This window comes from Hakea prostrata, chromosome 7, assembly GCF_041222555.1.
Source record: "Hakea prostrata isolate BN-2017 chromosome 7, UWA_Hpros_2, whole genome shotgun sequence".
NCBI lineage: Eukaryota > Viridiplantae > Streptophyta > Magnoliopsida > Proteales > Proteaceae > Hakea > Hakea prostrata.
In genome coordinates, this window is record NC_142606.1 from 9,089,292 (window position 1) to 9,112,461 (window position 23,170).

At 39.1% G+C, this 23,170-nt stretch overlaps 2 protein-coding genes and 1 pseudogene across 12 annotated transcripts in view; all 3 read left to right on the forward strand.

Moving 5' to 3' along the window:
* The first annotated feature begins 679 nt into the window (after positions 1 to 679).
* On the forward strand, positions 680 to 3,454 carry LOC149009521 (transmembrane 9 superfamily member 11). The gene is made up of 2 exons (XM_089161139.1): positions 680 to 872; positions 995 to 3,454. Exon 2 carries the CDS (start codon positions 1,044 to 1,046, stop codon positions 3,042 to 3,044), a length of 2,001 nt encoding a protein of 666 aa, XP_089017265.1. The 5' UTR covers positions 680 to 872; positions 995 to 1,043; the 3' UTR covers positions 3,045 to 3,454.
* A 3,616-nt stretch (positions 3,455 to 7,070) lies between these two features.
* Positions 7,071 to 10,546, forward strand: LOC149009522 (transmembrane 9 superfamily member 11 pseudogene; annotated as a pseudogene). 3 transcript variants are annotated; one of them, XR_016174658.1, is made up of 2 exons: positions 7,071 to 7,310; positions 7,479 to 10,546. The product of XR_016174658.1 is annotated as a transmembrane 9 superfamily member 11 pseudogene, transcript variant X2 (transcript). The 3 variants fall into 3 exon arrangements; XR_016174659.1 differs by having other exon boundaries at positions 7,500 to 10,546; XR_016174657.1 differs by having other exon boundaries at positions 7,475 to 10,545.
* A 1,255-nt stretch (positions 10,547 to 11,801) lies between these two features.
* Positions 11,802 to 23,170, forward strand: part of LOC149009523 (adenylate kinase family protein) — a 33,111-nt gene continuing 21,742 nt past the window's right edge. For all 8 annotated transcript variants that reach the window (XR_016174771.1, XR_016174768.1, XR_016174769.1 and 5 more), the window contains exons 1-7: positions 11,802 to 12,224; positions 12,292 to 12,393; positions 15,569 to 15,697; positions 15,779 to 15,913; positions 21,170 to 21,316; positions 22,398 to 22,472; positions 22,604 to 22,697. Coding sequence is in view for 1 of the 8 variants with exons in the window: in XM_089164330.1 (XP_089020456.1) it covers positions 12,015 to 12,224; positions 12,292 to 12,393; positions 15,569 to 15,697; positions 15,779 to 15,913; positions 21,170 to 21,316; positions 22,398 to 22,472; positions 22,604 to 22,697 (892 nt within the window). In the remaining 7 variants the exon portion in view is untranslated. The remainder of the gene's footprint in view (positions 12,225 to 12,291; positions 12,394 to 15,568; positions 15,698 to 15,778; positions 15,914 to 21,169; positions 21,317 to 22,397; positions 22,473 to 22,603; positions 22,698 to 23,170) is intronic.

Consider the following 23,170-nt stretch of genomic DNA (forward strand, 5'->3'; position numbering starts at 1 on the left):
AAAGAGTAATGTCACACCAAAAAAAAAAGTTAAAAGAGTAATGTCATAAGACTTGCAAGTTGCAACTACTGAAGCTAAAAATGATTAATAAATCGAAAATTTTGGTTTTTCATTATAAAAAAAAAAGAAAAAAGAAGTAATTATTTGTCAGAATTAGAGGGCAATGCCCCATCAGATTGGTACCGACAGTGAAGTAAAAGGACAACCAGAAATCTTACACAAAATGGAACTTGATATTGTGACAATGGAGCTGATGGGACTGTGGAGCCATACTCTTTCTTTCTTTTTTGATAAACAACCATGATCCAATTGTACTTCCCAACCCACAGATCATAATGCAAGACACATTGCCCTCGTGTCAAGTATCTCTATGATAGCTGGAGCCAATCGTTGCTTTATGTAGGGCCCAAGGAGATTGTCCCTGTATCGTGGCTCATCTTAGCTCATCATAATGGTCCAAACAGTCGGACCGGCCGGGCCAGCCTTAAGTAACATAACAGCCTCAGATCAACGAGTGGACAGAGTGGTTGTAGGCTTGTAGCTCTGTCCAACCCACCCGGTCCAATGGGTTAAAAGAGAAAACGGGGTTAATTTCGTCATAAATTTAGTGGGTCGGACTCGCCGACTCGGAAATATGTGCGGTTATGGTGATTTCTCATGTTAATATTATCTTTTTTGGGGGTGAAGTTCATATTAATACTTCAGAGAGCAGCTTACTTGCAAATTGCGAGGCGAACGGAGTTCTTAAATACGTTGTTTGCCTCTTCTTCCTTCGATCCAGGTCTGGGGGGCTTCGCCTTAATTTCTGCATTCCTGCTGAGATCTCTAAATCGGAGAAACTTTTTTCTCTGTTTCTGCCCATCTTTTGAAAGGTCAGGTGCTTACTTGTTTCTTTGTTGAATCAAATCTTATTCTTGTCGTCATTGTTCTGCTATATTTTGGTCCCATTGAGAAAAATTAAGAGTTCTCATTTCTAGATCTGAATTGGTTTCAGGATTCCGGGTCGTGTAACAGTTTCTCGATCTGGGTTCCCTCCAGATCTGATGAAAACCATTCAAAGATCGGCGATGATGAGCTGTTTGCGTCAATTTTGGATCTGGATCTTGTTTTCCTGCCTGATTCTTCAACACGGAGATGGGTTTTACCTTCCTGGTAGTTATCCTCACAAATATGGTGTGGGCGACCAGTTATCAGTGAAAGTAAATTCTCTTACTTCGATCGACACTGAAATGCCCTTCAGCTATTACAGTCTCCCATTCTGTAAACCTGTTGATGGCGTGAAGGACAGTGCAGAAAACCTTGGTGAGCTTCTCATGGGGGATAGAATAGAGAATTCGCCTTACAGGTTTCGGATGTACACCAATGAGACCGAGTTCTTTCTTTGCAAAACCGATCCCTTATCTGCTGATACCTACAAACTTTTGACAGAGAGGATCGATGAGATGTATCAGGTAAATCTGATCCTTGACAACCTTCCTGCTATTCGTTACACGAAGAAAGAAGGTTACTTTCTCCGATGGACTGGTTATCCCGTTGGAGTCAAGGTTCAAGACGTGTACTATGTGTTCAACCATTTGAAGTTCACAGTTTTGGTTCACAAGTACGAGGAGCCCAATGTCGCTCGCGTTATGGGGACGGGCGATGCTGCTGAGGTTATCCCTACAATTGAGAAGCCTGGGTCAGATAAGCCTGGTTACATGGTTGTTGGGTTCGAGGTAGTTCCCTGTAGTTTCCAGCACAATGTGGACTCGGCGAAGAATCTGAAGATGTACGAGAAGTATCCCTCACCTATTCGCTGTGATCCGTCCAGTGTTGCAATGGTCGTCAAGCAAGGCCAGCCCTTGGTCTTCACCTACGAAGTCTCGTACGTAGAAAGCGACATCAAGTGGCCTTCGAGATGGGATGCATATCTGAAAATGGAGGGATCCAAGGTCCACTGGTTCTCTATTCTCAATTCTTTAATGGTGATCACTTTCCTCGCTGGTATTGTGCTTGTGATCTTCTTGAGGACTGTTCGGAGAGACCTTACTCGCTACGATGACCTGGACAAGGAAGCTCAGGCCCAGATGAACGAGGAGTTGTCTGGATGGAAACTTGTTGTGGGAGATGTCTTTAGAGCCCCAAGCCATTCGGCACTTCTCTGTATAATGGTTGGCGACGGAATTCAGATTCTTGGAATGGCTGTTGTGACAATCTTGTTTGCTGCTCTGGGGTTCATGTCTCCCGCATCTCGGGGCACTCTAGTTACTGGTATGCTTTTCTTCTACTTGATCCTTGGAATTGCAGCTGGTTATGTTGCTGTGCGTCTTTGGAGGACAATTGGATGTGGTGATTATACTGGATGGGTTTCAGTCTCTTGGAAGGCTGCCTGCTTCTTCCCTGGTATTGCCTTTCTAATACTGTCCACTTTGAATTTCCTTTTGTGGGGTAGCCATAGCACTGGAGCCATTCCTTTTTCATTGTTTGTTATTCTAATTTTGCTCTGGTTCTGCATCTCTGTGCCCCTTACTCTTGTGGGTGGGTACCTTGGAGCTAAGGCACCTCACATTGAGTACCCAGTTAGGACCAATCAGATCCCTCGTGAAATTCCGGCCCAAAAATACCCATCTTGGTTGTTGGTCCTTGGAGCAGGAACTCTTCCTTTTGGTACTCTCTTTATTGAGCTTTTCTTCATAATGTCTAGCATTTGGATGGGTCGCGTTTACTATGTTTTCGGGTTCTTATTCGTTGTTCTAATGCTCCTTGTGGTTGTCTGTGCTGAAGTTTCACTTGTCCTCACTTATATGCACCTTTGTGTTGAGGACTGGAGGTGGTGGTGGAAGTCTTTCTTTGCTTCCGGTTCAGTTGCCATCTACATTTTCTTGTACTCTATTAACTATCTTGTATTCGATCTCAAAAGTTTAAGCGGCCCTGTATCAGCCACCCTTTACATTGGTTACTCCCTCTTCATCGTCCTAGCAGTTATGTTTGCTACAGGCACAATTGGGTTCCTCTCTTCCTTCTGGTTTGTGCATTACCTGTTCTCTTCTGTGAAGCTAGATTGAGCTTCCTCTCCTCATGAAATGCAAAACATTCATGGAAGATGCAACGACTAATTGAAGGCCACAACTCACATATATTGAAGTTGTCATCTACCTGTCCTACTCATGTTGTTTCTTAACTTGTTAAGGGCAATAATAACGTCATCTAGTTTTGATTAATTCTTTAGCAGGCAATTGCTCATTTGCATGGTATTGTTCATTTCCTGCATCTTCGGAGATAGGTAGTAGCTGTAGCTGGTAGTTGTGGGTATCAAAGTTTTTTCTCTGTAATTGGTTTATTGAGGAGAAGGCTTCATGTATGAGTTATAATGCAGAGATTAATAGTTTTTATGTTTGTTGTTCCGAATTGTTTAAATATTTTACTCGAGAATGTTCTTTGCAGCAGTATATTCTACATGGAACAGATTATTGAATCTCTTGTTTTAAGACCGAAGTTGTTTTTTTTTCAACATCTTATGTTTTACGAAGAGCACCTTTGCATGTAAGGTTTCACCTACTAGAGGTGCACATATTATTTTCCAAATTAGACCCTTCTGCTAGTACTTCGGCCGGTAAGATTGATAACTCTGCATATAATAATACCTTTCCCAATGAACCAGTGCAGAATGAGTTATCTTTCGCCATAACTTCTCTAAATTTGGTTCACTAAATGATTCACTTAACTCTTACCACACACAAAAAAATGATTCACTTTGATCTGAGGACTAAAATTTAGTTCATACTCAAATGATTCACTGTTGAACCTAGGATATTGTAAATCCTTGTGCCTTGTCACTTGCGTAGGTGGCTGGTAGCCTTAATTAGATGCCAACCTTAGATTTATTTATTTACAATTTTCATCATACGTTATAGGTTGAAGAGGGTACCAGGTGAGTTAGCTGGTAAAATCTCTGGAATGTTGTACCTAATGCCTGATTCTTCTTTTCACCTTGCTGTAATTTGAATATTATAACTTCAAGACGTTGGCTCAAGTGGGAAAGATTATTGCCTCACAATATGAGGTCAAGAGTTCTACTTTCATGCCAAAAGTAGTGCCAGATTTTGAAATTCTATATAAAGTCACCCTCCAAACTGAAAATTTGTAATATTCTTGCGAGATATGTACTCTACATTTGCCCTTTTTTTTTTGGTAAACTATATTTGCCCTCTTGTAGCCTAGTTGCATCAATGCACCTGTTTTTTGGGGTTTGAGGGGTTGGTTTATGGAGTTGTATTATTGCTCTTGTAATGAATCATGAATCAAATCTATTCAAAGAATCAAATTTGTTCTATCAGGAATAAAAATAAAAATGTTCCCAAACCACTCGACTACTTTCCCCCACTTTCACAGTTTCACCTTTATATTCTTGAATTTGGATTAGGGTAGTGTATTGCATTTTTTATCATGTATTTAGGAGGGGTTCTATCTCGAACAGAGTTTACCAGTGTGACTTGATGCAGTCATGTGATGCACCTTGTTTTCAACCACGTCTAAATACCAATTCACGAGATGGCCAGATATACGTGGTGGGACATCTAACGAGACTTTCATATTATATCTAATATAATCGAACGTCTAAAGTTCAATTGATGTTGATTATATGGATGCTTTTCAGATTCAATCTGTGAGTTCCCCCAATTCCACCACAGAGATTCAAGCGGCGTTGTTACAAACGTCTAACCTTGATTACAAACTAGACAAGGCAATGCATGGTGGCTTGTTTTGATTGGAGTTATTGCATGGGCTCTGGAACTGTCGTTGCTGGACGTTTTTAAAGACAGTAAGATTTGTCTTTCAAGTCTTCATCAGGGCTCGTGAACATTTTATGTTCTTCAATGGAGCTTTAAAGAAACACAAATAGTAGTGCAGTTTCTTCTTGTCTTCTCTCCTCTTCTTTTTTAGAGATCTTCTTCCTTCTGTTGTTGAAGATATATATGAAAAGATCCACAAAATCCTTCAAGAAACATCAAAAAAAGCCCCAGTTCAACCATTCTGTTCAGAATCTTGCTACCTCATCCACCTCTTCACAACGCAGGGATCGTGATGTAGTTAAGAGCTTCTTCCTGATATCCAACATTTACAAGCTGCATATTCCTAGAGAGTTGGAGGCACTCTACACTTACAACGGATCTTCAGTACCCGATTCTATCAATCCATCTGCAGCTTCTCCAGGGATAGCAATCCGTGCTGTACAGCCGATTAGCCCGCCTTCTTCTCCCAGTGTCAATCGAATTGATGATCCTAAACAAGAAGCTGAATGGCTATCCATCCAACAACTCCTTTCATCTAAGAGAAAACTCACTGAAACAGAATTTGCTGATAGGGATTTGAGCTGTACAGAGTGTGCAGATGACTATGCGGGGAAGAGAATTAAAATTTATCAATACGATCCAACTTATCTGGGGCTGTGATGGCTTGCCAGATAAAGCCATCCACTCCATTATGATGTAGCTGTGTCTTAATTGTCGAGGACTTGGCCTCCCCTCGACACGGAAGGAGCTCCAAATGACATTCCTCCTCGAATGCAGGCCTTTTTTTTTTTTTCATTTTTGTGTGAGGTGGGGTCTTCTAAGGTTTAGCCCCAGTTGCTATGTAAAAAATAGGGTTTTTCCGGTGTTGTTTTCTCCCCTCTTTCAGGTTAGTCGGAAGGTCTTTCTTTTTTTTTTTTTTTTTTTTTTTCCCATTCATGTACAATTTTTTTCATAGCCTTTTTGGCATCGCTTTTCATTCAAGTTGGGCAAAAACTCCTTTCTTTTCTAAAATTTGAATTCTTTTGTCCCTTTCTTCCCCTTCCCGATAGAGTTTTATGCAACACCTTTCTTATTGACTATTCTTCCTTATATAATAAATTAGCAGTATTTTTCTTATCCATGACCAGATAAGTACGTGGGGGGGGGGGGGGGAGGGGGGGGGGGGGGGGGGGGGGCCCCCCCCCCCCCCCCGGGGTTACTTTTTTTTTTTAAAAAAAGGGAAGATACGTGCAATATATGAGATCTTCGGAAATGGCTTTTAGTCATTTCCACAAGGAAAAGTAGGTCACATCTGAGAGTGACACTTGGCACAACCCCTACTACCCTCGTGAACAATGCCATCAAGTGTGAAGCTTCTTGAGGAAGATTGCGAAATGAGAGAAGTGGATTTAGATCTTCTACATCCAACTTCCTATATGTAACAGTAAAGGGAGAACGAAGGGCATTCATTAACTTCGACACCTAACATCTTGGTATCATTTCAAGTTCATTTACTCTCCCCTTGCTTGTAAGGGTTTATGTCGTCTGGAATCTGAATTACTTTTTGAATGTGACTTCCTGTCCTCAGAGGCAACCCACTATCATCTGTTTGCTTGTCTATAGGCAATTGGTCCAACAACTAAGGTGGTTGAACCGAAAAGTGGAGATTCTGCAACAACAGGAAGGAACCAAATTTGATTATAGGAAAAACTCACTTGTACAAGCTTGAATCAAATGCTCAATAATCCAATGCCACTCCTTTTGGGATCTAATGAGTCTAGCCAATAAAGTGATTAACTCTATAATTAAAATTTGAAAACTCAGATTTATGTAGAAACTATCGCTCATATGACTTACTTTTTTGAAAATTTGTTGCTAGCCACGATCTACGTTACTGCATCGTATTTTAATAATATCAAATAGTTGCATAGTCTAGGGTTTTCAATTTCATTTTATAAGCCTACTTTTGAAGAGAGATTTTTCTGGCCTTGAATGGTGGCGAGCATTTTCTAGCAGGAGACCAAGATTTAGATAGAACACCCACTTAAGGGTGAGTGAGGGGCATTATTAGTGTTTACAGTGCTAAGGGTAAGATGTTATTTTGGTTTATTGACATTCAAAACTTAAAAAACTTAACAATCCAAGGTCAAAATCTAACCGTGGCTAAATTGTAATTCTTCAAAATGACTAGTGTGGACAACATGCAATTTTTTTTTTGCCATTTAAGTAGATTGGCAATTTTTGTTTTTTTTTTTTTAATTTTTAAATATATTAGATATATTTGGGGGAATATCATTTACGTACGCCTTTTATAAAATAGACACCGAATATTTCGCATTTCACAAAGTAAAGGTGTCGGTGCTTAGGAATTAGGGCTTCTCAGGTCTCCCTCTTCCGAATCGAAACCGATTCAGACTGTTCTCTGGTTCGCGTGGTGCAGAAATCTCTCTGACGGAAGGTTTTTTCTGGTTTTCCGATTCGTCAACATCAGAGTTCTCTTGTCTGCGCGTGCTGAAATCTCATAAGTAACCGGCTTCTCCGTTTCTCGTCTCCGTAAAGGTTAGTCGTTTCTTCCCTTCCTGCAGAAACGTTCTCCAGAATCCGTTCTTACTGTTATCAACACCTAGCCTTCGATTTTTGCATTCCGGGGGAAAATAATTTAAACATTTGTAGCTTCCATCTCTATAGCTACATTGATCCGACGATTTTTGCCTTCTGTATAGATAGTTTGATCCCTGTCTCATCCAGATCTGAAGGAAATCGAGCGTGAACTGGAAACGATGGACTGTTTCCATCAATTCTGGATCGCGGTATTGCTTTACTGCTTGATCATTCCAACCGGAGATGGTTTCTATCTCCCGGGTAGTTATCCTCACACATACAAAGTTGGCGACGAGTTATCAGTGAAAGTTAATTCTCTTACTTCCATCGATTCTGAGGTGCCCTTCAGTTATTACAGTCTACCCTTTTGTAAACCTCTCGAGGGCGTGAAGGATAGTCGAGAGAACCTTGGTGAACTTCTAATGGGGGATAGGATCGAGAATTCGCCTCTCAAATTTAAGATGCACACCAATGAGACGGAGATATTCCTCTGCCAAACTGATCCCTTATCAGCCGATGACTTCAGTGTTCTGACGCAGAGAATCGAGGATATGTATCAGGTGAATCTGATCCTCGACAACCTCCCTGCGATTCGTTATACGAAGAGAGATGGTTACCTCATCCGATGGACTGGTTACCCCGTCGGTATCAAAGTCAAGGACGTGTATTACGTTTTCAACCATTTGAAGTTCACGGTTCAGGTTCATAAGTATGATGACAGCAATATGGTCCGAGCGATGAGCACTGATGGCGGTGAGGTGATCCCTACAGCGGGTGAGTCAGGATCAAAGGTTCCTGGGTACAGGGTTGTGGGATTCGAGGTGGTTCCTTGCAGTTTCCAGCACGACGCGGAAGTGGTAAAGAAACTGAAGATTTATGGAAAATACCCATCTCCTATTGGCTGCGATCCCTCTACTGTGGCAATGGCCGTCAAGCAAGGGCAGTCAATGGCCTTCACCTATGAAGTTAACTTTGTGGAGAGTGATATCAGGTGGCCATCAAGATGGGATGCATATTTGAAGATGGAAGGAGCTAAGGTCCACTGGTTCTCGATTCTCAACTCTCTAATGGTGATCACTTTCCTTGCTGGTATTGTGCTTGTAATTTTCTTGAGGACTGTTCGGCGAGACCTTACTCGCTATGAGCAACTCGATAAAGAAGCACAGGCACAGATGAACGAGGAGCTGTCTGGGTGGAAGCTAGTTGTGGCAGATGTCTTCAGGACTCCAAACAATCCAGCACTACTTTGTGTAATGGCTGGTGATGGTGTTCAAATTCTGGGAATGGGAATGGTTACCATCTTGTTTGCTGCCTTTGGCTTCATGTCCCCAGCTTCTCGTGGAGGCCTCCTCACTGGTATGCTGTTCTTTTACATGTTCCTTGGAACTGCAGCAGGTTATGTGGCCGTGCGGCTTTGGAGGACAATCAATTGTAATGACAGCATGGGATGGATTTCAATCTCATGGAAGGCTGCCTGTTTCTTCCCTGGTATCGCCTTCCTGATTCTAACCACACTGAATTTCCTTTTGTGGGGTAGCCATAGTACTGGGGCAATTCCATTTTCCATCTTTGTTGTTCTGATTTTGCTCTGGTTCTGCATCTCTGTGCCTCTTACGCTTGTGGGAGGGTACCTCGGGGCTAAGGCTCCTCACATTGAGTACCCTGTTCGGACAAATCAGATCCCTCGTGAAGTCCCAGCTCAAAAATACCCTTCTTGGTTGTTGGTGCTTGGAGCAGGGACTCTTCCTTTTGGGACCCTCTTCATTGAGTTCTTCTTCATACTGTCTAGCATTTGGATGGGTCGTGTCTATTATGTTTTTGGTTTCTTGTTCATTGTGCTAATCCTTCTTGTGGTAGTATGCGCTGAAGTTTCCCTTGTCCTTACTTACATGCACCTGTGTGTGGAGGACTGGAGGTGGTGGTGGAAATCCTTCTTTGCATCTGGTTCAGTGGCCTTGTACGTTTTCTTGTACTCCATAAACTACCTCATATTTGATCTCAAGAATCTCAGTGGACCCATTTCGGCTACTCTTTACTTGGGTTACTCACTCTTCATAGGTATAGCAATCATGCTTGCCACAGGCACAGTTGGGTTTCTTTCTTCTTTCTGGTTTGTGCATTACCTATTTTCTTCAGTAAAAGTGGATTGAACTTCCCCACTATTACCATTCCAAAATGTTCATTTAGATACACTGGAAAATGAACCAGTACAGCTCATGTACTCCTTGAACTTATCATCAATCGCTGCTGAATTTACTCTGTTCTTAAACTTGGTGAAGGTTGTTACAGCAGTATCCAGTTTTGATCAATACCCTGGTAGTCTTGTTGTTATGTGCTGGTGTTCTCTTAATCCAATTTGGGGGATAGGTAGTTGCAGGTACCCGCTTTAATACTGTATTTCCCTATTTGGTTAGAGTGAGCAGAAGGATCTGTATATGAATTATTATGCAGTGATCCATGATCTCATCGTTTTGGTTTTAGAATTGTTTAAATGTTAGTTCAGCAAATCTCTTTTGTTCATCTATTGTATGGAAATCATCATTAGATGTGTTGGGTATTTCTGTTCAAGTCATTTACTTCAAAACACAATTCTATTTTTCTATTTTCTTTTGTATTTGAGGAAAAATCATTTTATTGTGTCTGTGAAAGGTCAATGGTGAATTGGTGATGATGAGATAATGTAACAACTTTGAGAATGGTAAATTTTGGCAGGCCATTGTGGTCTCCTCAACTAATCTGCTTTCTCTTAACCCTTTTTGTGCCCCAAGCTCAGATTCTTGTTCATCTTTACAGCTGGTATGGGCCAGTTCATGCTTATCTCGGAAAACATCGTTTGGTATGTTCTGTATGGTCTGTTCAGTATTTAGTTCCTTCAGCAATTTTTTTTCCTGGTTAATGATCCTTCAGCAATGAAGATGGGAAATGATTACTTAAACAAACTTATGTGTCATATAAGAAACTTTGGCTTACCCTGCTTTAAACCAGATTGATTACTGAAAAGATACATACTGCTAGAGTAATTTGAAACAGCCTCAGTTTAATATGTAGCTGAGTAATGACACCAGGATAGTAGGATACTTTCCTTGTGGCCCCGTGGACTATAATTTCTACCCAGAAAAAAGAAAAAGAATGAAAAGAGGAGGTTACCATCAAAGGTTGGCTGAGTTGGTAATGATCAACACCTTTTATGAAGATGTGTTCAACAAGAGCTCTTGTACAGCTTGACTTCTGGTTTTCCTCCGAAATCTGGTGTCAAGTGTCAAGTGTTAACTAAGACATTTGATTCTTCCCTTAAGACTAAGATTTAATTAATACATGGGAAAATATCACTTACCTCCCCTCTTAACTGGACAAATAGCACTTACACCCCCTCTTAGCTGGATAATATCACTTATCTCCCCTCTTACTTAGCAAATATATCAAACACCTCCCCTCTGCTAACTTTTTCGGTTAAATTTAACTTTTAGCGCTAAATATTTTTCTAAAACCCCAAAATACCCTTGGATTAAAAATATTTTTTTATTTTAAACCCTAAATTACCTAATCACTCTAGCAATTAAATATTAAATTACCCTCAATTAAAACAATGTTAAAAATCAAAATACCATAGTTAAAACCTAAATTATCTTTAATTATTAAAAGCCCAATATATGAAAAATTTATCAAACAATTAAAAATAATCCAAAATAGTAGTAATTGTTTTTAATTTTACTTGATAGTAGTACGTGTTTTTTAAATTGTTTGATAATTAAAAAAAAAAAAAAGGATATGTTGGGCTTTTAATAATTTAAGTTTTAACTATGATATTTTGGTTTTTAATAATTATTTTAATTGAGGAAAATTTAGTAGTTTAATTGTTAGCGTAATTAAGGTAATTTAGGGTTTAAAATAAAATACTAAAAAATTTAGCCAATGGTAGTTTAGGATTTTAGAAAAATATTTAACGGTAAAAGTTAAATTTAACCGAGAAAGTTAACAGAGGGGAGGTGTTTGATATATTTGCTAGGTAAGAGGGGAGGTACGTGATATTATCCAGCTAAGAGGGGTGTAAGTGCTATTTGTCCAGCTAAGAGGGAAGGTAATTGATATTTACCCTTAATACATTTATTTTACAGAAAAAACATTTAATACATTTATTTATTAGAGAAATTAAAAATTATATGGAAAAGTAAAATTAGATTTTACCGGGAAAGAAATAATTTATAAAAGAAGCGATGTGCGGTTCAACTTAAATGCGCAACACTTAGCTGCCTATGGCCACGATTAAATTGAGTGGTCAAAGGTGAAAATGTTGACTATTCATTTTACATATTCTTTTATTACCGATAGGAATAGTTGAAAAAGTTTATAAAAAAAGAAAATAAAAGAAAATGAGTGGTCGAGATTTTAACTTCGACCACTCGTTCCATCCTCACCGTACGCAAAAAAGCTCTATCCACTCCACATAGCTCTCCCAGAAGTCGGAGTCCGATCCTCTCACTGTATCCTTTCAGCGTGGCAGTGCATTTTAGTAGAATCCATGGTAACCGTTTATCAGTTATCGTTTTCCAACTTCCCGCGCCACTTTCGTGGCATGGGATATTAGACCTCGTGTTTTCTTTAATTTTAGTATAGTTCTACAACTTATACAGAATTTCCTGCTCCTCTGGTAGCTCAGCAGCAATGGCTCTGTATTCAGTGACTCTAATTAGCGACACCACCACCACTCCTATTCCATCTTTTGGAACCCTATCGACGCCCCGTACTCATTCCTTCTCGTCCTCTTCGTTTCTTCCGCTCTCTCTTAAGCCCCTTCCAGTTCCTCTTTCACTTCGTCTCCCATTCCCAGGATTCTCTTCGACAACTCACCCGAGGAGAAGTCACACACTCCAGGTTCTGAAATTTTCTCTCCGTGGTGGTTCTTTAAAACTTTAAAGGCTTATTGCTGGTTTTCTCTCAGGATTTGAGGGCAAAATGCTCGGCTCGCGAACCGTTCAAGGTGATGATATCGGGGGCACCAGCCTCGGGGAAAGGAAGTCAGTGCGAGCTGATTGTTCAGAAGGTCTCTTCCTGCACTTCACTCTATTAAACTGTCCTTAAAATTTGTGTCTACATACCTTTTCTCTAAATGATATATACTATTCTAAGTCGGTGATCAAGAATGATGCTATTCTGAATCGGTTGGTCTTCATCACGTGATAAAAAAAGTATCTGGATGCTAAAGCATTCTGTCACTTTGTATGCTTTTGTCTATTTGTATCGTTTTATTTATTCCGAGTCACTTAGGACCATCAAAGTATAGGTTATGAAAAAGGAAATGAGGAAAGGAAACAAAGCGTTATGAAAAACGAAAAGAGGAAAGGAAATTGGAAAACTGATATATTATAATTTATCATCACGAAAATACCTTAAGCAAAGCAAAGAGGCTGAAGTAAACCCAAACCAATATTGAAAATACATGGGAAAAAATTGGAAATCAAAGGAGGTCTAAATTAGAGAATAAGATTAGTCTCCTGTTGGGTCAGCATTATATTGATGGAAACCACCAATTCTTTAAAGGAATTTCAGTGGTACTAGGCAGGAGATAGCTGATGGACCTGAATCAATTCCATTAAAGCTAAACCTAGAACCTGGGATGGATTTCAAAACAGTTAATGTTGGATTTTTGTTTTTAAAATGAATATGTAAAATAATAAAATAAAATAATATGTTATTTATATAAGTTTCAAAACATTAAAACTGTATCTCCCTAGTTTTGTTTTAGGACTATTGTTTAATTCTTACTCTATAGGACTCTTCTGGATGTATAGATTCCAATCAAAGCATTTTGGCAATTTGGCATATATATATATATATATATATATATAAGGTAATTTAATTTACCATATGTGTTTAGTCCCATATCGGATGGAGCTAATGATTATATTGTTTATATATACAGTTATAGCTCTTAAGTGGGATGTTTGCCGGTAGAGAGTTAAGTGTGGATCACGCGCATGCACTGGGCTGGACCGAGTCGGGCATGGTTGTGGTTGTGGTCCGGATTTGGGGACGTGGGTCTTGGATAACGATCTAGAAAACCCGATTTTGGGTCTGTAGGGAGGTGACTGATCATACAGCCATAACTCTTCCTTGCAGATGTGACCTTACGTACAGATGTAACTCTCTGAAGGTGTCCATGCGAGCTTATAAATAGAGAAGTTCTGAACAAGAGTTTAACTCTGATTTTGGTGGAAAATCAAAAATTCATATTCTAAAGTTAGAAAAATTCCGTTTTTGTTTTCTTCATTTATGTGCTGTATACTACCTTCTTATCTCCTTAGCAAGTAGTATCTGTTGGAGTGCTAGCCTTCAGAGCTAAGGAGTTGTTGTATCTTGGAGGTGAGAATGTCAAGGTCAAACCCAATATGCACTAAAGGGGGAGTTCAAATACCTTAAGGAAAAGTACTGTGCGTACACCTCAACTCACCCTGTTCGAGTTCGTACTGGTTTTGTTTAGTTTCTTCTACTACATTCGGGTAAGTGGTTCTGACATAAGGTATACTTTATATTTTGAATCTCTTTGTTTGATATTGGTATGTCTATATGGTGCCTCTAGTCTTTTGGTTCTAACAGTTAATATTATCCATTGTGTCAAGCATTCACTGATTTAAACTCAGGTTAGATAAGGTGAAAACGAGAACAAGATGAACTGGAGAGGATGAGAGGGTTACCTGATGGATTTGAGAACCTTTGGTAGACTGAACTAAGTCTTGGCAAGGGACTGGCAGGTAGAAAGAAGTTTTTCCTTGAGGAAATACTTGATAGAGATGAGAATTGAGACGATGGTGGTTTTGGACAATGAAGGGTTGGAAACGATGGAAGGGAAGGAAGAAGAGTTGTGATTGACACATTTTTTTCTTCTGTTTGGAATTTGGATTCATGTTATTTGTATTGTTTTCTTTTCTGTACAACCTTCATTGTTTTAACAACAATAAATTTGTAGAAGATAGGGAAGAGGTTACCATTGTTGAATTTTTTTTTCTTCAATTGAACTACTTGCACAAGTGCTGGTGTGGGAAGAAGATGCTGATTTGTTCTTTTAATTTGCATGGATATGGTAGATACTTCATGTTATGCTGAATGGTCCTTGGAACTCCTGGACCCATATGAACTGGGTCTGATCAGGCCGTCTTTAATCGTCCAAGTCCTTAATTCGGAGACTTGTTGGGCATTGCCAGACTATGGCACTTCTCGGAATGTTGATTGTCAGCTAACCACTTGTCGGCAGACACTTGCCAGAACGACCATATAAAGTACTTCTTGACCATTAGTTGTCAGCAGGGGCTATAATAAGATACGAGGCATTCTTTATATAGTTGTAAGCGTGCCAAGGCATTAAATTCAGCATTTAATGCACTGTACCTATGCATTAAATGAGCTGCGCTTATCAGGAGATACACCAACATCCTGAAATCCTTCTAGGTATTGCTTCCCTCGGGCTAGTCGAAGAAGTCTGTACAAGTCATGTCACTTTCAGTGTCAGCTTTGGCAGAGATCTGTATGGACTTTGTTGAACATGCCCTAGGGAAACACCCATCTGGCTCTCTCACAGAGTTTCTTTGGGAATTGGATTCAGCCATCCTACGCCAGCAGCAGTCGCCTTAATCTTCCCTAACCATAAAAACGGTCACTTGCACTCTCGTTTGGTAAGACTGAATTAACTCCGGGGCACCTACCCAAGAGCTTCATCTCTTCGGGCATTTACGCTTCTCTAAGAGGAACTGTGTTTACCTAAATATGATTTTATCATCGGAGGTGGCTTCCCATCCTTATTTGTTTGCAGATCTCTGGTCTGATACATTTCTTGTCTGAACCGGAACTGTTAGATTTTGGAGCAACACTTCACATCATTAGAGGGTCACTTTTGTCTTTAGAAAATCTAGCATTCAGGTTCACTAGTTAACAGCTATTCACTAATGGTGAGGGTTGTGTGTGTAATTATTTAACTGAATAAGGGAGATCTGTGGACAGTCATAGTTACTGGGATGGCATTAAAATTGGGGTCAACCTTAGGGGCTGGCACTTATAATTTCCCAGTTTATTTAATACATTACTAGAGCCATCAGTGTCCCCCTTATTCAATCAAGATCTTTTGTAAATGGTCACCTTATGATCATTCTCCTTGGTTGTTCTGTATATGTTGGTGCACATTGTACATCACCAAAGCTATCATTTCTTATTTGATCAATGTGCAGTATGGATTGGTGCACATTTCAACTGGAGATCTTCTTCGAGCTCAAGTATCGTCTGGCACAGAGATTGGAAACAAAGCAAAAGAATATATGGAGAGTGGACGTCTGGTTCCTGATGAAATTGTCACAGCTGTATTACATACTTTCGATATCTTGAAATTAAAATTGTTTTTCTTTTCTGGGAAATCACTTCAATGTCTCTCTGTTTCGTAGATGGTGAGATCTCGATTATCACAAGCAGATGCACAAGAAAAAGGGTGGCTTCTTGATGGGTACCCTAGAAGTTTCACCCAGGCTCAAAGTCTGGAACAGATGAAGATCAGACCAGACATATACGTTGTTTTAGAGGTATGTAATTGCACTTATACTTTTTCTTTGGCTGTTAATCTTGCATAATTGATCAAAGTAATACCAAATATATTGCTTAGTGAATATCAAATCTGTGTAAATGTTATCAGTTTCTCTATGAGGTGGTGTTTTGTCGGGATTTCAAGTTACAGCCTATAATGTAATGATCTGGGTTACTCGATCCATTTGAAATTGAAACTGAATATCAGGTTTCATCATCTCACTAAAAGGAGTACATATTTAGAATTTCTCTAATTAGTCTATCCAATATGTATCATGTCTGTATGTTTTTTAATGAAAATTCAACTGCTCTTTCTTTTTCTTTATTCCATCACCTTTACTGCAGGCAGCTGAACCTATGTATCTTAGGCAACTTCTTTTCTAGCTGAATATTATGACATATTTCTTTTCTCTGCGGATATCATTGTGATTTACATTTTCACATGGTAATGTTGAGAAACAGAAAGAAAATTGTGATAAGGAAATGGGGATTTTGGACCTTAACGTGACACAGATTGGAAAAACTATAAGTGATTGGTTTATAATGAAAACCCCTTTATACAATGATACACAAGTTTACTAGTTACTGTTACAACTTACAAGTAAATAATCCTTCAAAGTCAAGAAATAATACCTGAAAAGATACTTGAAGTTGAAGTCAATTATTATAGCTGCAACACCCCAAACCCGGATTATGGTATGTCGCCGGTTCTCATGGAACTCCATTAAGTAACGGTTGGGATTGTTGTCTACTATGTGCCGATCTATTCAACTGTATCAGGGATATCAACTATTGCATAGAGAAAATTATAATCATCTGTGTCAAAAATTTACCATGTACACCTACATAGTATCAACTACTTAGTTAGATCAATGTAAAACATTTATACATGACATAAAAGCTATTTACCAACATTACATCCTATACTGTGAATTGTCAGAATATTATAAGCTGTGTATTTGTATCCACCTTTTCCTTTTCTATCGTTGCCACTGTCTTTGATGCTCGACTTAGAAAGGACTATACCTTTTCCCTTTCTTATCCTCACATAGTTTGCGGATTGGCACTTTTCTTGTGAATGCTTTGTAAAAATAATCATAATCTACATGGAGAGCTCAAAAGGCACCATAAGAAAGACTACATCATGTCATACTAATGGACGTAAACAATTCATCTTGTGCAAATCATTGTTTGAGATGCTATTGCGATAGCCCTTTTTTTGGATGAATGCTACTATGATAGCTATGTATCTGGAATACTATGTCTTAGTTTACTGCCGCCTTGATCTGTGTCTATGTCAAATGAAAACTTTGTCGCTGCAATGGTCTATTCTCTACTTGTTATTCCCTATCTTTACTTTGAATTGTTTGTCATTGTCTTTGACTTTTTTTGGGTCAATGGTTCACTTTATCTGTGCTACTGGTTGTTTGTCAATTAGCTTGTATGGAAGAGGTTACACAAAATTCTACTCTGGGGATGTGGGAAACCCTGCTGTCGGGATCAAAGAGGATCAGAACTTTGTGTATGTAATAGTTGGCACCACTACTGAACTCTAGACATACATGTAGAAGGATCACTAAATATTCAGCTGTCTGCTTTAGTAATGAATGGAGATTCTATTGTGGGAATCAGCTAAGATTTGGCTGAATCAATGAATCTGAACCAATACCCAGACCTTTTGGTGAAAGGGTAGACAGTCATAAGCACAGCTGCCATCGTGCCTTCGTGAGCAAGGTGTGAGAGAGAAGGGGCGGGGGGACAAGGTGAAACCAACCAAGCGGACAAGGTTACCCTTGGATGCCTCAGCACCACTTAGGCGATGCCTTGACAGTCATGGTCATAAGTTCTTTGCTTTCCTATGTTGAGCCTTCAGTGCTCCTTTGCCTTATCTTTGCAAATCACTACATGCAATCCTCAGTCCTCACTATCTGCCTCAACTTCAGAATGAATAGGAAAATGATGAAATCCTAGTAATTCTTTCACTCCTCTTGCTGAACCACACACTGAATAAACCTTCAGCTTCAACTTTGTCTTCTCTTCTATTGGCCTTTGCTGTACAATATTGTGCTTTACTGTATTGCATTGGTCTTTATTGTGCTATCTATTCTTTACCTTGCTATGCTATTCTCAATTGTACTTTAATTAGTACTTACCCTACATGAGAGTAAAGAATCATAAACTAACTTCTATTTACTGTTTCTGAAACATACAAATCATGGAGACAATGATACTATTTGCCATAATGGAAAAACATGCAAGGTAATTCCACACTCTAAAGTCGTGTTCATCATCTTCTGAGAGTACCAAGTAAACTCTTCTAACACTAGAGTATCTCTAGTAAGAATATCTAAAAAGAAACATTCCCTCAGGGATAAGCTTTTTAACAAAAGCTTAATGAGGGGAGTGCAAGTCCAACAATTTCTAGAACTCCTCTAAAATATAAAAATGAATAATAATAGTAAAAGAAAGACATGTGATCGAGTAATTAAACAAAAGCACATAGTCTTTGCAATGTATGGCTTTCCACTTACTAAAAAAATAATACCTAGGCAACCATATCTAAGTCTAACTAGTTAAGTAATATTTGCTGCAAAATAGGATAAACTTAGTACGATTCCCACAACAGATACCAGCAGGTAAAACCCTAGCCACCATGGAATCAATCTAACTCCCAGACCCAATAATCAGTTTATAACCCTATTGTATTGCTCTTCATCTGGGATGCGTTGAAGAGCAGGCTTCGCTCGTTTTTGGTAGAACACGAGATTATACTTGGGAATAGGTAGTTTGGACAATGATCTCATTGAACTGATCCTGTAAAAATTATCCAATACCTAAGCCCCTGTTCACAAGGTCGTAGCATTGGGTTCCTTTACTCAACCACGCACATGCATGCTTACAATGTTGTCATGGCATATTTCATCCATGCAATATGTCTCACATGTCATATCACATGCACTTATGCAACAAGTGAAGCTGGGTCTCATATATCAGATATAACCCACCCAGGACCTGTCTCATAATCTTTCGCAAATATTTAAATCACCTTCATCACTATCCTCATCTAACATATTCAATAACAACCCCAACCCAGTGCAACGTGATCAAATAAAGCACAATGATGATGCATTTTGTGCATAACACAATAAAATCTCCACAAAAGCCAAAAAATATAAAATCTACCGATCAGGATGATCCATGTCTAATATAATCCATTACAATCCCAACATGACAGAATAAGATGAATAAAGGCATAATGATGATGCATAATGTGCAAAACACAATATAATCTCTGCCAACCAAAATGATCCTTTTTTTTTTTTTTGTTACGAGCCAACCAAAATGATCCCACTCACCTTTAAGTCTGCAATAGTGATCAAAATGAATAATCGAAGGCATACGCTGTGTCCTCAAGAACATATTAGCCCATGTAGACATCAATCATTGAACTAAAAGCCCACAGAACATCTTAAGGGCTCCAATCAAGTTAAAACTTCGTTTGGAGTCAAAACCGCCACAAACTGGACTACGAAAAATTGTTGTATTTTAATTTGGAATGTTAAAATATCAAGATAATGAATAAATTTCTAAAAGGGAAACTAACTACCAGTGGGAAGAAAATAGGGACCATCCCATTACAACCCTAGGGTTTGGCTTATGGCCTCCTTTAAGTTCAAATTTAATTAGAAATGATCACAAGGTTAGACTCCCATTCCATGGCTTCAAATTGTGGCCTCTTTTAGGTAAATATTTAAATCTAACAAATGTCTGTTTAAACCATCCCATGGGGTGCTTATTGTCTCTTTATGATTTGGGGTAACCCTAGGGTCAACCTATTCATCCCATGCTCTCTCTAGATTACCCCCATCAATGCCATGGGCTGAAAAGCAATGGACACCATGGTTAAGATGAATTAAAAGTTTAATCATGATAGAGCCAACCCTTTTTTGCATCATAGAATATATGAGACCAGAATTGGAATAGCTGAATTTATTATGGTTTCATTCTCATAAAAAAGATCTCAGTTAATAAATAAAAAGAAGGAAGATTGATACCACCATTTGGTCCCCTTCGCCTTCCAAATCTTTTACCACTTTCTCCGCATGGAACCTCCTCCGCTCCCCTCACACCTCAGTCCCTTGGTCCCATTTGGTCCAGTTCAAAGGTCACATCCCCTGTCATTCCCTTACCCTTTGGAGAGATCTTAACGTTGCTCTCCCTACCCAATCTTTCCTCATCAGCCGCCATATCCCCGCCAACCCTAGCTGCTCCCTTTGCTGGAATGGCTCAAAGGACATTGACCACCTTTTTTTCTCTTGCCCCTTTTCCCGTCCCATTTGGGATAGAGCCCTTGCTTCCATTTGGCCCCGCTCAAGATGCTCACAAGGGTTTGTTCGTGATTGGTCTTGGATCTCGAGGATCTTCTTTGGATGCTCCATTTGTGATCGCTTTGGCAAACTAGTCTTTAGTGCTGTCATCCATCACATTTGGTGGGAGCGCAATCTTAGAAGATGGACCACCAAATCTCGATCCTTTGACTTGATTTGGAAAGCCATCTTCTTTGATGTTTCTTCTAGATTACTCTCCCTCCCCCATCCCCTTGTTGCCGACAACCCCAGAAATAGGTTAATTGTTAGTTTCTGGGGTCTTAGCTGCTCTCTCATCTCCTCCCCCCCCCCCTTGAGAGCTTCTTGCTCCCCCCCCCTCTCCTTTTGGCTCCTTTGTATTCTTGTTTGGTTGTGTTGCTTGTTGTTTTTTAATATATTATTTATTCATCCAAAAAAAAAAAGAAGGAAGATTATAAATTTATAATCTTACCAGATCAAGAGTCATATAGACCCTTCTCTTCTTTATCTCTCTCTCTTTCTTTCTCTCTCTGTGTGTCTCATCTTATATAAAAGCCTTTATTTTTCTTCTTTTTCCCTAGTCACTAACCTTCTCAGTTTATGTGGTTCATATTTTATTCTCTTTCTCCCTCTCTTTTTCCTTTTTCGTCTTTAACTTCTGTCTCTTTGATGAGTTGATCTTTTGTTTTGTTTTGCAACCTATTGGTTACTGGTTTAACACATGGAGCAGCCTCTCCAGTGGAGCAGGGGGTAAGGCTGCATATATTTGCCCTCCCAGACTCTGCAGTAGTGGGAGGCTCATGCATTGGGTTGCAGATTTTAAAATTTTCTATCTATGAAATTCTTGTTTGCTGGTTTTAGTCTTATTGTTATTGGCCTTGCACAGAGGTCTTATCTGTTGAAATTTAGGTTCCTGATGAAGTTCTAATCGATCGATGTGTCGGGAGGAGGCTTGATCCACTTACTGGGCGGATTTACCATCTGAAGAATTTCCCTCCAGAGTCAGATGAAATAAGAGCAAGACTTATAACACGACCTGATGACACTGTTGAAAAAGTAAGTTTACACTGTAATATAATAACTTTAATCCTATTTTCTGTAATCCTCATTTTTTGTAACGTCCTGGACAGCAGCCAAAAGGATTCTAATATAATGTGAACTGGGAAGATTTTGGTGTCTATTTCTATTATATTATGAGCTAATTGTTTCTTCAAACATTGTGATAGCTTTGAAGAAAAATCATGCTTAGGCCAAGTTACTGTGGATTTTCTCTCCATCCAGACGAGCTGTTGGATATGGAATTATGGATGTTGTTTATGGTGGATCATGCCAATTTCTCTGAAATTTGTTCCTTATTGTATGAATATTACAGTTTTTAATTGTTGGATCAGTGCAGCAAACTCTTGTGATTTAGCTGCATTCTCCGATTGATAGATAGTCAAGTCTCATGCTTATTTCTTGGCTTGCTATTTTGTAATTTTCTCTCTTTGTTGCCCATACTGGGAAATTGTATACTGTTCTCTAAGGATCTAATAATTGTCCAACAAATATTCTACTAAAATTAGAACAAAGTAGCTTGTGGAATCACTTATTATTTTTTGTGAAAATTTCAGAGGCACCCCAAGATAAATGGCAAAAAGTATGTCTAATTGGTATAGACACCCCATAGTGTTGCTTAAAATTGCACAATAGTCCAATCTATTAGCATTTTCCGTTAATGTGTTGGGGTTAGTTTGTGTTGGGAAAATATCCCCCCGACTGCTTGTGCAGAAGCCTTCAGCACCGGTTTTGCCCTCATTATGTGAGAGCTTACTTTATTATTCAGAAAAGAAGGTAGTCAATCTAAGCTTAGACACGAGAATGAATTCATTGTTCTAGCTTATTCTTTATATGAAGTAAAAAAAGTCAAATACCTGTTCTCTTCAAAGTAGTCCCTGAAATAAAATACTGCAAGAGTGAGAGACACTTCCAGATTCAGGCATTAGCCATGAGTTATTGTTCTAGATCCATGCACATTATTTGATGCTTCTGTACTTGTATCCATCTTCTGGTTGGTATTTCTGACTTCAGGCCTTCTAACCTGTTTTACTAAGTGCAATCTTCATGGTCATCTGACTATTTGCCCCTAACTTGCCAGGTGAAATCACGGCTAGAAACTTACAAAAAAAATGCTGATGCTATCTCTTCAACATATGTCGACATATTGTCCAAGGTTCGCATGCTTTTACTTCTATAAAGGAGGACTTTCTTCCACCCGTTTAACATAAGTTGCTGTCTTGGCCCCCAAAAAACACATAAGTTGCTGTAAAATGACTATCATCCTTTCTATACCTTGGAAAGCAGATTGATGGAAACCGACCAAAAGTAGAAGTTTTTGAGGAGATAGACACTCTACTATTGCAAGCTCAGAAGGGTAAAGTAAAGGTGACAAATTTAGGTGAGTGATTCAAGAATTGGAAGCACATGCCATCCCTGTTGTCAAGGCATTGCTTGGGTCACGCCAAGGCACTCTGGCTCTTTTTTTGGCTCAAGGCGACTTGGTGTTGTCTTGTTATCATTCCCTTTAAAAGCCTTACATTGTATTGACCCTTTATTTGGAGCCATATTCACCCAGCTAAGAGTTCAAAACATCCTAAGGTGTGTGGTGTTCCTTTCTTGATTACAGTTGCTGAGTGGACCCACATGAGGCGCAAACCTTAGGTGATGCATGAGCCAATTGGCTGTAGAATACTTTATTTTGGCCTCGGGTGGGTTCTATAAACGTTAGGCTTTGTTCTTTTCTTTTATGAGTCAAATTAGGAATCTTAAAGATTCTATATATATTATGTAATGCCCCATTAATTAGAGATGATTTTGATAATTAATGTAACTTTTTTTTTTTTTTTTAAGTTCTGGTGCCGTTGATCAATG

Excerpts from the sequence above, each read along its gene's own strand:
- LOC149009521 (XM_089161139.1), top strand. The coding sequence starts at position 1,044 with ATGAAAACCATTCAAAGATCGGCGATGATGAGCTGTTTGCGTCAATTT.